This window comes from Sarcophilus harrisii, chromosome 3, assembly GCF_902635505.1.
Source record: "Sarcophilus harrisii chromosome 3, mSarHar1.11, whole genome shotgun sequence".
In the NCBI taxonomy this organism is placed as follows: Eukaryota; Metazoa; Chordata; class Mammalia; order Dasyuromorphia; family Dasyuridae; genus Sarcophilus; species Sarcophilus harrisii.
The window spans coordinates 499,239,188-499,254,903 of record NC_045428.1 but is presented as its reverse complement, the minus strand read 5'-3'; the positions used below and the strand labels follow the sequence as shown (position 1 = coordinate 499,254,903).

Genomic DNA, 15,716 nt, shown 5'->3' with positions numbered 1-15,716 from the left:
TCCTGGAATGTTAAGGTAAAGTAGAAGAGATGAATGAGCTCAAGATGCAGACTAAAGACATTTTTGGAAATGGCCAATGAGTAGATTTGTTTTGTTTGGCTATGCATTTTAGTTACAAGATTTTTTTTCCTTTTTAATGGGGAGTTATGTGAGAGAGAAAATAAATGCTTAACTGAAAATAAAGTAAAATGACATTAAAAAATAAAACTTGAGTGTTTCATCAGACTATCTCTAAGGTTCTTTTCATTCTAAATTCTATGATGTATGAATTTCTTCTACAGCAAAATGAGTCAGTTCATTTAGGTAATGTATGCTCTGTTCTTCTCTTCCTCTCAGTAATTCTTAAAAATGATTTATTGATGACATATATTTTCATCATAATGATTTTCCCTCCTCCCCCCTCACTGAAGCTTCTCTTGTGATAAAGAAAAATAATCGAGTAAAAACATCCAAAACAGAGGACTGGCTGCTAGTGAATAAAAGCGTCTTTCCTGAGGAAGCGTTCATTTTTTCCTCATTACTTACATTGGTTTTTTTCAACTTTGCCTTCGATTTCCTTTTAGCAATCTTTTCATTTACATTGTGGGGGTTACCATACATGCTATTCTCTTTATTCTGATTTTCTCAATCATTTTACACAGCACAAAAGTATTCCAAACAGCCTGGGATGGTGGGTTATGCTGGTAACTCACTACTCCTGCAGAGAGTGAAGTTGATGTCCTGATATTTCAGAGCTGAAGCTGACAGACCATTTGCACCAACATGAGAAGAGCCCCCTAACCAAGTTGGGAAGGGTGTGGATTGCCCTGAAAGAAAGGAGAACTAACCTGGATTGGAAATGGAGCACTGGGATCTCAGTATTCTAGCCTGGCCAAGATGGGGCAACCCAATCTTGAAAATAAAGTAATATTCCAATTAACTTCTATACTATTATGTTTTTGGCCATTCTCTAATTAATAGGCATTATTTACTTTCTAGTCCTTTGCTACCCCAAAGAATGCAGTATTTTGGGACATATTAAGCCTCTGTTTCTGACTTTATTACCCCAAAGAACGCAGTATTTTGAGTCACTTGGGCCTCTGTTTCTGACTTGCCTATGCCAAAGAATGCAGTATTTTGGGACATTTTAAACCTCTCTTTCTGACTTTGTTACCCCAAAGAACACAGTGTTTTGAATCATGTTGAGCCTCTGTTTCTGACTTTGATTTCCCTGAGGTATGTGCCCAATACTGGAACTGACTATCAAAGAGGAACTGCAGTTTATTCACTTTTCCTGTCCAATTCCAAATCCAGGAGCCAAATCTAGAACCACTTCACAGTTTCCTCAAAGCTGCCTGTCTTTCCACAGCCTTTTCCACTTTGTCTATCCCTGTCTTTTTTAGCTCTGCAAATTTGCATGTAGTGAGGTGGCAGCTCAGGAATGTTTTAGTTTGCATTTCTTTTATAAACAGTGATTGGGAGAGTGTTTTCATAGCTTAATCTCATTCACAGTTTGACAATCTTTTTTTGAAAACTGTTTATATCTTTTGACCACCTATTTATTAGAGAACAGCTCCCAGAGAGATATGTGTATATAACCTCTATTACATTTTATTACACGTACGATTGTTTGTAATGGATTGAGTGCCAGATTTAGAATTAGGAAAACTCATCCTCCTGAAATTCAAATCCAGCCTAAGATACTAGTAATGTGAGCCTGGGCAAGTCACTTAACCCTCTTTGCCTCAGGTTCCTCATCTGTAAAATGATCTGGAGGAGGAAATGACAAATCATTCCAGTACCTTTGCAAGAATGTCCTTTGGGATTCTCTCTTTTACACATACAAAAATACACACATATATGTATGTATATTTACATATATATTTATGTATATATACATATATGTGTAAATGTATATGTATGTATATATAAACACACACATATGATGATAGCCTAAGTGGACAGTATCACTGAAACTTAGGGAGATGAGATTTGTGATTAGAATATGGCTTTAAAAGGATAAACTTTATTCAAAACAAATAGGATAAATTTAAGAAAAAAAAGTGTGAGGGAGAGGGAGAAATGGGTATAGAGTTATATTATCTATTAACATATACTCATATGAGGAAATCTAGGATAGAGGGAACATTTCTGTACAAATCAGTGGATCCTAAACACAAGTAATGATAATAACAGCAGTAATTAATATGTATATTGTATTGCCTACATGCCAGACACTGTGCTAAATGCTTTTCCAATACTATTTCATTTGGAACTCACTGACAACCTTGGGAGGTAGATTATTATTTCCATTTTGCAGATGAAGAACCTGAGGCAAACAAACAAAGGTTAAATAACTTGCCCAGAGTTGCACAGTTCATAAATATCTTTCTAACTCCAGGTCTGGCCCCCTGTCCACTGTTCCACCTAGCTGACTTGAGTTACCAAGTAATATTATAATTGGAATGGAGTATACCACAGACTATCTGGACAGGCAGCCTGTTTTTCTTTGTTTCTGTCACTCTCTCTGCCAGAAGCAGGCAGATGATCTTTTCTTGTCTTGCTTCAATAATAATTTTATCCTTCAAGAGTGGAAGAAGCAATTAGGGGAACATTTACCCTGAACCTGCTGCTCAATCCAAGAAGTGAGCTAGGGGCTAATCTATAGTAGAATTTCTGCCTTAAAGTTGGCAGGAAACATGGGCAGTATAAAATGCATCCCAGATTCTAGGAAAGCAGATTTTGAAGACTTCAGAGAAAGAACGGGGAAAGCCACATGTGCTGTGGAAACTAGAGGGCCAGTCAGCTCTGGAAGGATGAAAAGTTCATGAGAATAGAATTTTTAACACAAAGAGAAACAAGTGAATGAGGAGAAAGGGGTTGGGGGTGGTGCACTGTCTCAAGGGACCAATGAAGTTACATAGAATACGCCACTACCAAATTGGATTTTCAAAAGACTGGAGAAAAGGAGGGGTTGCAGGGAGGACATGTTAACTCTCTCTTCAAGGATTTGTAGGGCTGTCATTCGAACTTGTACTGCTTGGCCCTTAGGAGGAAAACTAGGAACAAAGGAGAGAAGGGAGGAAGATTTAGATTTGATGTCAGGAAGAAGCTTGTAACAATTAGAGCTCTCCAACAGTAAGAGGGGCTGCCTCCGGAGCTAGCAAAAGCCGCCTCCAAGGACTTGTCGGGCACATTGTAAAAGAGATTTCTCTTCCAGGACGCTTTGGACCAGTGAGGAGACTGTAATTAAGCCACCCAGCATAAAAGTCACAGACACTAGGATTTGGTGGCCTAACTCCAAGCTCCTACAGTTCTGATTGGGCCCCTTCTGAGCCCACACCACGCTTGTGTAATGTTTGTTTAACTTTCTACCTTTGTGTATTATTCCTCTATTTGCATTGGAGCTTGGAGTACTAAATGGAGTGTCATTGCTTCTCTGATGTTGAGAGCCTCATTAAATAAATTTTCCCCCTTTTTTTTGGAGGGGTGCTGTAACTAGCAATATAGGGCACTCCCAGTAAGGCAGTTCTCTTTATCAACACAGATCACACCTACTCTTCAACTTCTAGACCTAATTGGACTAAGAGATTATGAGATTTGATGAGGGTCCCAAATGTCAGGATGTTTAAGGACCTCAACATGCTGGGTCTCAAGTAATTTTCTACCTTTATTTCACCCTCCACACACGCTTTTCATTCCCTAATTTGCAATGTATTTGCCTTTTTGGAGGCAATGGGACAAAATGGAAGGGAACCCTTGGTATCTCCTTCCCAGAAGAACAAATTCTTAGAAGCCATGGTTTATCTTTGCTGCTGTGTTGCTGCGTCTACTTCACCACATGGTTCTTTCTGACCCTGTCAGTCAAATAAAATGGGTCCCACTGGTTGCCATGGATCCCTTCATTGCTACATCTGAATTCCTCATCTACCCTCGCCTTTGCTGAATGCAGCTCTCACTTAATCATGTCCTCCTCTTGGACACTCTCACCTTCCTGGGTTCCTATGTCATTGGTTTTCCACCTGCCTGATCTCCATCATGGTTCAACATCCTCCTCTGGCCCCCTAAGAGGAGGCTTGGGTTCCTTTATCTTCTTCCTCAACATCCTCTTTAGAGATGAGTTAATCTGCTCCCTTGGGTCACAAGATCAGTTTTACATCGTGAAGGATTTGCAAAAGCTATCTAGTCTAATTTCTACATTATACAGATGAGGAAACTGAGGTTCAGCAAAGGGAAAAGATTTGCTCAGAGTTACTATAGAAAGTATTCATCCAGAGTGGGATTTGATCTAAAGTCTTCCGACTCCAAATTGAGCATTCATTCTTTCGTACTGTTGCTATTGTTTTTGTTTCAATCATGTTCAAGTTTTTGTGACCCCATCTGGAGTTTTCTTCACAAAGATGCCAGTTTTCCAGCATTTGCCATTTCCTTCTCCAGCTTATTTTACAGATGAGGAAACTGAGGCAAACAGTGGGTTTTCCCCGGATTGCACAGCTTGTGAATGTTTGAGGTTGGATTTGGACTCAGGAAGATGAGCTTCCTGATTCTCTTTCCACGGTGCTATCTAGCTGCCCTCCCCATTCTGTGGTGCCTCAATTTGCTGCCTGATATCTCTATCCAATGCTCATCTCTCCCCTATATATCCACCAGCCTGCATTGCCTAAGCTAACACAATGCCTTGCACATAACAGCAAATAATTGTGAGATTGTACATCCTTTTGGATATCCCCAAAGCACTTCAAACTCAACCCGGCCAAAACAGAACATATCATCTTAAAGCTGCCATTCCTTCTGAGTTCCCTATCAGCCAACAGCACGCCCTGCTCAGGATGCCCTCTCTCAGGACCTCAGCGACTCCTTTGCCTCTCTCTTATCCCTCATACCCACAGGCAAACAGTGTCCAGTCCTATCAATTCTACTCCCAAACAGAATATGTGTTCTCTAAATACTTGCTGACTGACTTGTAATTGTCCCTTCCTTTCCATTCCCCAATAACTGGTCTCCTCGCCTTTCTCCAATCTGTTCTTTACACAGGTGCAAATTATCTTTACAAACTCACCCATCACTCCCCAGCTTGAAAGCCCACATAGTTCATATCTGGATGTTTAAGGATAGACCTAGAATGGTTTAAAGTAACTTTCTACCTACCTTTATCTTCATTATTCCTCTTTAATTTCCCAAAGCTTTTGCCCTCATGAAGGTGTGTTGGGCAGGGAATCTGGGTTCAAATCATGACTCTGCCCCTTATTGTCTACATGACATGAGGCAGGTCACTTTCCTCACCGATAAACTGAAGAAGGGGGCTGGACTAGATGACCTCTAAGATCTCTTCTATCTCTAAAGAGAAGATCCTATGATTTTTAGCCTCCAGCTCACTACAGCTTCCATCATGGATGGAAGAGTAAGGTTCTGGAGCAAATCCTGGGCTATTGATGTCCAGTGGGTTGCCCCACACAGTCTATCCAGTCATCTTATACTGCCGGACATAAACAGCTACGTGCACAGAAGGGGACCTAAAAGAATCATTGACTCAACCTTTAATTTTAGAAAGGAAAAAATAACTGAGTGAGGTTCATGTACAGGAAGTGATTTGCTCAGTCACACTGTAAATAACAGAGTCACTTTTGATTATTAGCCTAATGATTTTCTCAGTAAGTCACAAGGCCCCTGAATGAACAACTGAACAAGAGCAGATATTGGATTGCAGTGGGGAAGTTGAACTTACTAAAGAAAATCAAATGCTTTTTATTCACTGTCCTTATATGATCCTAAATTGCTAATCACCTTTAACAAATATTATTAAGCATCCCTAAAATATGAAAAATTTTCTTCTTTTTTTAAAAAATAGTTTTTATTGCTACCTTTTGTTTTATATTATCTGTATTCCCCCCCATATTCTAACTCTTGTATGCCATTCTATATATTTCTTTCTAAAAGCAGAAAATTCAGATAAATATATTTAAAATCATTAAATATTAAATACATCAATATATTAAATGTTTTATTATATATTAAAGGATATTAAATATATTTTGTTCATTATACTAAATATAATATTTAATATACAGACAACAGATGCAGTGTTCCACACCCAAGCTCTAAAAAGGAGCAGGAGGAGCTATCTTCTCATATCTTTTCTTTGGGACTGTGCCTGCTTTCTGCAATTCTGCAGAATTCCTCTTCAATTGTTTTGTAGTGCTTATCCTTTCCACTTACATTATTGTGGTCACTGTGACGACTGTTTCCTGGAAGAGCTTCTTCCTTTACATTAAGCTGAAACTGGCTTCCCAGTCACCTACTTTATCTACTCCTCAATGACCTCTCCAAGTTCCAATGCAGCTAATATCCTTCTTCTAAAGGATTGTGAAGATAATGGACAGGAAAAATCTTTTACCACACGAAGTTCTATATGAGTGGGAGGGATAATTATTCCTTTCCTTCCAAAACGTGGCTCAGAATAATTCTTTTTGTTGATCTCTGCAAGATTGTGGGGTCTCCCAGTCAGGCAGTTCAGTCTCTGATCTAACTCAGGTCCTCCACAAGGCAGCCCAGAAGAGTGGAAATGGTCCAGATATTGATTCCTGTTTTTATTCCTACTACTTCAGTGACCCTGGGGGGAGTTTTTTCTTAAGTAAAAATGAAAAGACTTGACTAGGTTAGGGGTCAGAAAACTACAGCCAGGCCCCATTGCCTATTTTTATATATTTGAGCTGAGAATGGTTTTGACAGGAACTGGGGCCCCAGGCCATTGTTTGCCAACACCTGAACTAAAGGATATTTAAGGTCTTTGCTGATTCCATTTCCTATGACTGTTTGTTACAATCTATATCTAACAGACAGAGGTCTTCAAGACAGGTCATCAGTACTCAACTCAAACCAAGAACTAAAGATTGAGTCTGTTCCTTTCCTAAGTCAGCTGGCTGGTCACAAAAATATAGTCTGACAGCTTGCTAGCTCATTGGCTCCAGTTTCTAGAGCTCCTGAATATTTAGGAAATACTTTTTTGATTACAACTTCACTAAGTCAGCTGTGCAACTACTGTGAATCTCCATTTTACAAAGCAAATCAATGGCAGAGACAGGATAGGGTAATTAAATCCCAGTCCTTATTGGTTTTGCCTTTGTATTTTCATCATTTAATACAGTACCAGGCATATAGCAGGTGCTTAATAAATGCTTGCTGATTTACTGCTGATACGTCTGGGAACCCTAGACCCAGTTCTACTTACCAGTTGAATTCATTGTAGTCATTGTCAACTTCCCACCAGAAATAGAACCAGGTCAGGGTGAGAAAGAAGGTGAAGATGAGAATCAGAAACCAGAGACGTTCCCACTGTGGAGACAGAAGAGTATGATGGTCACTTGAAGGCTATGATAGTACAGCTCATTTATCTGGCCATCCCTTTATCTCCTTTTTATTTCCCCTCAAAAGAGTCCTCCCTACCACAATAAGAAATAATTTTGTTAAAGAAAAAAGAGGAAAAGAAAAAAAAATCAGCAAAATCAATACATTGAAAAAAAAAACAGATTATCACATGCAATATTCCATGTCCAAGGACCACCCCCTACCCATCCCTGCAAAGGAATGGGGGAAATGCCTTCTCATGCGTCTCCATCGGAGACAAAGTTTGTACTTTCCAACATTTGCCTGTGTGTATCACATTCAACAAATATTTATTAAGCCACTACAGTATACAAGGTCTTCTGTGCTAAGAAAGATGTCAAGTTTACATAGGATACAGCCATCATGATGAGCGACCCTTGTAGAACAGAGGCCTTCCAGTCTACAACAGCCGACCAACCACCATGGATGGGGTCAACAAGCCTAAGAGCCCTACATCCTGCTCCCTCAGACTGCTGGCCCTGCCTCCATGTTAGCCGTCATCTAGAAGAGCAAGTCTTGGGAAGTTTCAACCTGGCAATTGCCTCTGCACTTGGGGTCTGCAGCCCCCAACTTCTTAGAAGTTACAGTGATCAAAGACTCAGAAAAGAAAAGTTCTCATCGTTACTTTTTGGCAACATCAAATAGTTCAACATCAGAAACAGATTTGATTTTATAAATGGAAATTAAAGAAAATGCATTATTTTTTACTGTAAGGACCATGGGGCATTTCCTCTTTTGCTTTTTCATCAATTAATTACCCAGTAGTCTATTGATAGTCCAATTACTCTGTAATGATCATTATTTATAATTAATTAATAATTTATTAACATTTATTTTTAACTTTATTATTTTCCCATTAATAATCATTTATTTTTCCCCTCCAAGTGAACAACTTTTAAAATGCAAAAATAAATCATCCCTAACAAATATTAATAGTCAAAGCAAACTCTGTCCTGGTTGTGTCCAAAAAATGTATGTCTCAGCTACATCTTGAGTCTGTCACCTCTCTCTCCAGAGAATGTTAAATTAGCATTCTTCTCTCAGATTATTTGTCAATACACCAAAATTTTCAAGTCTTTCAAAACTGTTTTTCCATTTGTTATTGTATAAACTGTTCTCTGACTCTATTCACTTCATAGCATAGCAACTGATGCAGGTCTTTGAAGAGACCTTTCCATCTGCCCTGCTGCCAGACCCTCCTAAATGAGTTATCTCCCCATTAAAATGTGAGCTCCTCAAGAGTAGGGAACGTTTTGCTTTTTTATTTCTATGTCCAGCACATAGCACAGTGCAATGCATATGCATAAGGCATAATAAGGATGCCTTAATAAGTGTTTTTTTTTTAATTCATTTGTTCCCAGATCTCAAGGAGCTCAAAGTGGGAGAGGAAGGTGAAGTGGTAACTGAAATAATGATAACACAGACTATTATACAATTAAGCTCAGCATTAGAGAGAGATGTGAAATGCTTGGTGAGATCCAGCTGGGGTGAGCAGAACCAGCTTCCCAGAGGAAGGAGCATGTAAGTTGGGCTTTTATGGATGGGCAAGAAGCCAATTAGATGAAGGGAATGGAGGAAGAAGACATTCCAAGCAGATGATAGAGCATTTTCAAAGAAGAGTGTCTAGAAAAAGGGAGTCAATAGCTAACATTTGTTTATAGAGAGTTTTAAAATTAAAAAACCTCTGCTACATGATTGGAGCCCTACAATCACCCCTTGAATTAGATGATATTATTATATCCATTTTAATGATGAGGAAACTAAGTCTGAGAAAAGTTAAATGTCAGGCTCTCAAAAATAAATGTATGAGATCTGATTTCAACTTTATTTTTTCCATGAGGAGGTTCAAAACCATTAAGGCCCCAATTCTGGGTTGGACCTTTTAACACATAGGGTGCCAAGACTTCTTCCTCAGTAAGTGAGAAATGCTCAAGAAAAACTGAGAGAGGCCTCCTGCAACAATAAAAAGAAATGGGCTATTGATTCCTGAAGGTGGATGGCCTCCAATCAGGCGTGAGTTATGGCTGTCTCCTGGCCTGACCATTAGGGAAAGATGAATGTGGTCTCCTCACCTTTACCTCTGTGACTAGAAAGATTAAGCTCTTCTTTAACTGGCAGATTAGGGAGTCTCTGTGGCCAGGGGCCATGTCTCCCAGGAGAACCATCTTTCCCAAGATTAATTCCACGGCACACTGGGGGCTCAAACCCAAGGCTTCTGTCTCTAAGGTCTATTGATTTTTCCTATATTATGCTGTTAGGGAAAGGGAAGATTTGTGTCCAATCGAAAAGGATGAAAAAGCCTTAGGTTGTTCTTTCTACCATACTCTCCATGATTTGACAGTAGCTAGGAAAAAGGAATGTCTCTTCCCCCCACAAACACCACTGGCCCCCTCCCCACCCTCCCACCCGAATTCCCTATGGAGATGGAGTGACTGCTAGCCGCCTCCTTCCCTGCCTCTCCCAGCCCTGTTAGGCCAGGCAACCAAGCCTCCTAGGACCATCTTCATCTCAACTCTGGGCAGAATGCCCAGTACAGGGCAGCAGGGGGCTCCCCATCCATGTCAACTTCCACTCCCCCACTTATTTATAGAAGTTCATTAACTGGAGAAATACAGTAAGCTATCCTCCTGATCAGCCCTCTGGGGCTCTCTCTGGGAGAGAGGGGAGAGCAAGAGAGAGACCTACCATCTTCCAGCACCACACAGATGCAAAGACCTCAAAACAAGGAATATTAGAGTTAAGAAGGACTTCAGAATACAGAGGGCCAGAGCTCGGAGGGCCCTTGGAGCCTAGAAAGTCAGAGATGAGAGGAACTTCAGAACAGATCCTATCTGAACTGAGCTCTTAAAACAAAGAATTTGGGAACACCGAATGTCAGAGGGAGGAAGGACTTTGGAACATAGAAAGTCAGAGATGAGAGGAACTTCAGAACAGATGCTATCTAGGCTGAAAGGGCCCTTAAAACAAAGAACGTCAGAGTACAATTTTAGATCTGGAAGGAACCTTGATTATAGAATATCTGGGAAGACCTCAGATCAGAGAATGTTAAAATTAATGTTAAGAAGCTTAAAATGGAGAATGTCAGAGCTGAAAAAGTCAGAATTATCACTGAATTCAATCCAGAATCCAAATCAAAAGGAGAAAACAAAATCCCACAGAGTACAAAATCATAAGATTTAAGTCATACAAAGGGTCTCAAACTCAGCTTTCCTGAGTCCCAGGTAAGGGTTTTTTCTATTACATTCCATAAAACATCTTTTGTTGGGGGAGGGGAGGGAGGCAACTCTAACCACAACAACAAAAAGATTCACATGATTATCTCTTTCTTCAGTTTATAAAAGTATTTCCATATCCCCTTTCATTTCCTTCTTATAACAGTTTGGTGAGGCAGGGCAAGCATGGGATAAAATGAGACCTTGGACAGGAAGGAGTGGGATCATACTTCATTTCCCCTAGGGAGAATTCTTCCTTTTCTCACTGCTTTCCTCCCCTTGTTGAATTTGGAGTCTTCCTTCAGAGTCCCAATGCTCCTTTCTCCAGAAAGCCTTCCCAGGTCCCCTTTGTAAGGTCAGCAATGACTTTATAACGCTCTCTGCTCAAACCTTGCTAATGTATTATAGATGTTACATTAGACTTAACGCCTGTATTTCCTAAATCCCTAAATGGAAAAGTACAGGATCCATTCTAAATTTCATATACCTCTTAGCTCTGAACACAACAGGCACTTACTTAGTGCTTATTAAATCAGGGAAATACTGACTCGGCAGCTTTGCATTGTGGGAGATAAACTCTGATCCTGGAGTCAGGAAGATCAGACGTGAAATCTTCTTTCAGATACTTACAAGTTAACTGACTTTGGGCAAATCACTTTAACTCTATATGGCTCAGTTTCCTCATTTATAACCTTCCACAGATTGCTGAGAAGATAAAATGAGATAATATACATAAAGATCCTTGCAAACCTTAAAGTACTATATAATTGTTAGCCATTATTATTCCTACTACAACTGCTGAGACAGGGAATAGATTGTTGGACCTGATGTCATGAAGTTCCAAGTTCAAATTCTATCTCAAACATTTATTTAGCTGAGGGATTTGGGGCAAATTTACTTGTCTGCCTCAGTTTCCTCATCTACAAAACATCGATTTATTGTGAAGATAAAATGAGATAAAATTTGTTCAACGCTTTCCAACCTTAAAGCACTACATAATTGCTAATTATCATTTACTAGATTCTGCAAATACACTTTTGTATCTCCCCCTTTGCTCTGTAACTCATACTTGTTTTCCTGTGAATATACATAAAAGAATACTTGGGATTTGGGGGAAAGAAAAAAGGTAAAATCAAACAGAATTCTCCAGAGTTGGAGATTGGGAATCAAAGACAAGATAATCCCAAGGAAGGCCTCAGAGACCCCTTTCAATTTGAAGGCAGTTTTTATGAGCCTAGATTTTGTGACAGTAAAATACTGTGATTCTAAGATTCAATGACTCATTCTAAGTTTCTATGAGACTGAGATTCCAAGATCTGTGATTCTAAAAATGCTCTCCAAGTCCAAGGTGTCAGAAGCAATTAAACAGATGTTCCAGGAGTTTGGGAAGGCAACCATGAAATAAAATAAAGAAATAACCAGGATCCTGGCACTGTCTTAGCCTCTGAAGCATCTGACCCAGCCTTAGAGATTAGGAGCAATCAGCAAGAAGCTGGGGGACCTCTGGAGGCTGGGGTAATGGGGAGGAGAACGTGCACAGTTGAGAGATAAACAGCACTGCTGGGGGAACATAATTAGGGATATAAATAACTGATTTGCTTCCTCTCTTGCTCTCCCTGGTGTACCCTTTCCTTTCCCTCCCCCTCTAACATTGCTGCAGGTTAGGTCTATGCCCTTCAGTGCCCAGCTTTTAGATGGATTGGCCCAGGGTAGGACTGCAGAGGCCAGAACATCTTTATTAAAACCATAAAACCTGGCTGAGAGAAAGTCTTCTTCCTTTCTCTCCTCTTAACACCCTATAGCTGCTGGACTGTATTTACTGCTCCTGGGTTCCCCTAAGCTCCAAAGCTGATAATGATGATAACCACATCATAATCACTCACAAGTCCGATAGAATACATCCTCATCCTCATGCTGGATCAACGATAGATAACTAGACTAAGGTTCATCAAAACAGGCAGAGTAGCTTAGTCAACATCACCTGGAAAGCCCGGGGCAGAGCCAGGACCATAAGTGTCTTTTTTTAGCCAGGATCAAAATTCTTTCCATAGGGTCACATGGTAAAACACCTCAAGTCCCTCCTTTATTGCTCCCTAGGATTGGAAATGACTGCACAAATTGCCAGTCATTAGTCTGTGTTAAACATGCAACCTCACAGACATTCAGACTCTTCAGTTCTGGCAGACTGAGTGGTCCAAGTTCCTACAAGGAATGATCAAAAAAGTCTCTTTACTTCCATGAATTAGCTACTGCATGGTCACCTCATCCAATTCACACCTGAATAGGAACCTCCAATCTAACCACTCTACCTGTCTACATTAGTGGTGATTTACATCATTTATAACATTGAATAGATGCCCAAAGGCAACTTAACACACTCTTTTCTTTCCATCCATTGTCCACCTTCAGTATCTGTCTCCTATCTGCCTTTGACTAATATCTTTATTTATCTATCTACATAAACAAATATATATCTATACATACATACATACACAGGCCAGTAACATTCTAAATAAATGGCATAGTCTGAACCACAACCATTCTTTATTCACTTATGTTTTCCTGTGTGGATATTGTTGAATACTCAACAAGAGTTTGTAGATGTCAATTAAACGATCTATTAAAAGGCAGACAAGCTCCCTCTTGGATTATGAATATCAAGCAAAGGATAAAACAAGGTGACAGATCTTAGTTATGAGGTTTGGAATCACTATGGGGGATGCCCCGTGAAGAATCTTAATAGATGGGAAGATCTTCAGAGAGCTCTTGCTTGCTGATGGTCTTGTGCTGACTGCATCACGCCCCATAAGGTTCCAAAGTCTCCTAGATGATATTCATAATCAAAACTAATTATCCACACAGGGAAAAATAGGTAGATGAAGATAACCTACTGTTTAGACCATGTCTTGGATAGAAAATCCATGGAGCTGGCTCATCAGCACACATCTCTTAGACAGAAACTGCAGATGGACAACAAATGGACAAGAGTTCACTAAGAAAGGTGTGTACTGGGCAGCCTTTAATTAAATGAGCTCAAGGTTCTCCTTGAAATAACTATCTTTTTAACCAACCATCAACATGGAATACTATCATCTCTGAAGAAGTAAAGTTGAGAGTCACTTTCTGGGAAATAGAAAGGTGAAAGATAGGTGTGAGTAGGGGTTAGCAGATCGCCAACAAAAGTTTCACCAAAAAACAGTATTAAAGATAACCAGAAGAGAAGGGGGGGTCACCTAATCAGTGATAGATAACCAATGGACAAGCCTTTTACTTCACTGTTATCCATAAAAGGTCTGAGCATGATGGTTAAGTATCCCACAGAAGACTTATGAGATATGAACAAAAGTCATACAGATCAAGTGGATCACGTCATTCAAGAATATCTTTATATATATATATATATATATATATATATATATATATAATAATCTATGCCACTGGAAAGTCAGTCAACAAACATTTATTAAGCACTTACTATATTTGAGGTATCTACTAGGATAAAAAGAAAGGGGAAAAACCCCAGTTTCTATCCTCAAAAAGCTTACAATCTAATGGAAAAAGAAAATGTAATTAATAAGGTACATACAAGATACATACAGAGTGGATGAAAAGTCAGAGATAAGAAAACTGGGAAAGGTTTCATACAGAAGGTGGTATTTAAGCTGACTCTTGGAGGAAATCAGGGAAATTCATTGGTAAAGATGAGGAGGAACAGTATTTCAGGCATAGAGGATGAAGGATGAAAAGGCAGGTGGGAGATGGGGTACCATGTAGATGGAATAGCAAGAAGGATGGTGTGACTAGATCATAGAATAAAGGAAGAGTAGTAAAGTAAAAAGAAGTCCTAAGAGGTAGAAAAGTCCTAAGAGGTATAAAAGGGACAGGTTATAAAGAAATTTCAATATCCTACACAGGAATTTCCATTTCATATTAGAGGCAATAGGGAACACAGGAATTTACCGAGTGGGGGTGAGGCAGAGGGAAGAGTGACAGTCTGAGCTGTGCTTTAGGAAAATCACTTTTGAAAGCCAAATGGAAGATGGAGTGGAGAGATTAATGGGATAACCTAGTATTCGACTGCCTAGATTGAGCTATATGAGAGCAAGGGATTTGTATAATCTAAACTAATGGCTCTCTCAGTATTTTTATACTATTAAAAATTACTGAGGCTCTGTCCAAAGGATTTTTGTTTACATGGTTATATTTATAGATATTTCCCATATTAGAAATAAAAACTACAGTGAATTTGTAGACTATCTGAGTTTCAAAGACCCCTAGGATTTTCTGGGTCATACTTTGAGAACCACTGATTTAAACTGTCTATATTTCCTAGCATCTAGCAGAAAGCTCTACACAGTAAGTACTATTAAGTTTAATAAATGAATGAAGAAGGTGAGAACCTCACTGTCTCCCTCCTTGGCCAGATCCCATCATTCTCATTCAGTTTTGGGATCACATATTAGGAAAGGCATTGACAAGCTGGAACAAGTCCAGAGGGAAGTAACTGGGATGCCATTTCAGGATTAACTGAAAAAAGTGAGGATATTTAGTATGGAGAAAAAGAGACTTGGGAGGGGGGTGGATATAATAGCTTTTGGTATTACAACAGCTGTTTTAGGTCCTGCTTTGATCTAGAGAACTGAACTGGAAGCCATGGGTAGAAATTGCTTAGTGGTCAATTTAACCAAAATAGCAATAATAAATCATAACATAAAAAGTAGAGCTATTTCCAAGAGGTAGTGTGTTCTGCATGTCTGAAGTCTTACAGATACATTGTAGATAGAAATAGATACATTGTATTATCAACTGGTTTAAGATGGTTGATTCCTGCTTAGTCTACATGCTTTGAGAACAAAGGACCACAACCAACCATCTGAGATGCCCTCCCCATCTAAGCTTCTAGCTCTAGGCTTCTAAGTTCCCTATTACTGTTTATGTCACTAGTATCAAATTCAGATGGAAATGGGGACCATTAACCCATAATAAGGATCCCCGTGGCAGTAAAATGACTTAGAAAAACTACATCATAATATCAATAAAGCACAGGTCAGACAGACCATGTCAATCCTCCCCTTGCTCCACTCCTACTCAGTAACTCCAGTGGCTCCTTATTTTGATTGTCTTTTGATTTATTTTGCTAAT

At 39.4% G+C, this 15,716-nt stretch overlaps 1 protein-coding gene across 3 annotated transcripts in view; it reads right to left on the bottom strand.

The window, feature by feature from the left end:
* The window catches only part of GDPD5 (glycerophosphodiester phosphodiesterase domain containing 5), a 174,172-nt gene that overhangs the window by 45,858 nt on the left and 112,598 nt on the right, over positions 1-15,716 (bottom strand). For all 3 annotated transcript variants that reach the window (XM_031961376.1, XM_031961378.1, XM_031961377.1), the window contains exon 4: positions 7,208-7,311. In XM_031961376.1, the coding sequence (XP_031817236.1) occupies positions 7,208-7,311 (104 nt within the window). The remainder of the gene's footprint in view (positions 1-7,207; positions 7,312-15,716) is intronic.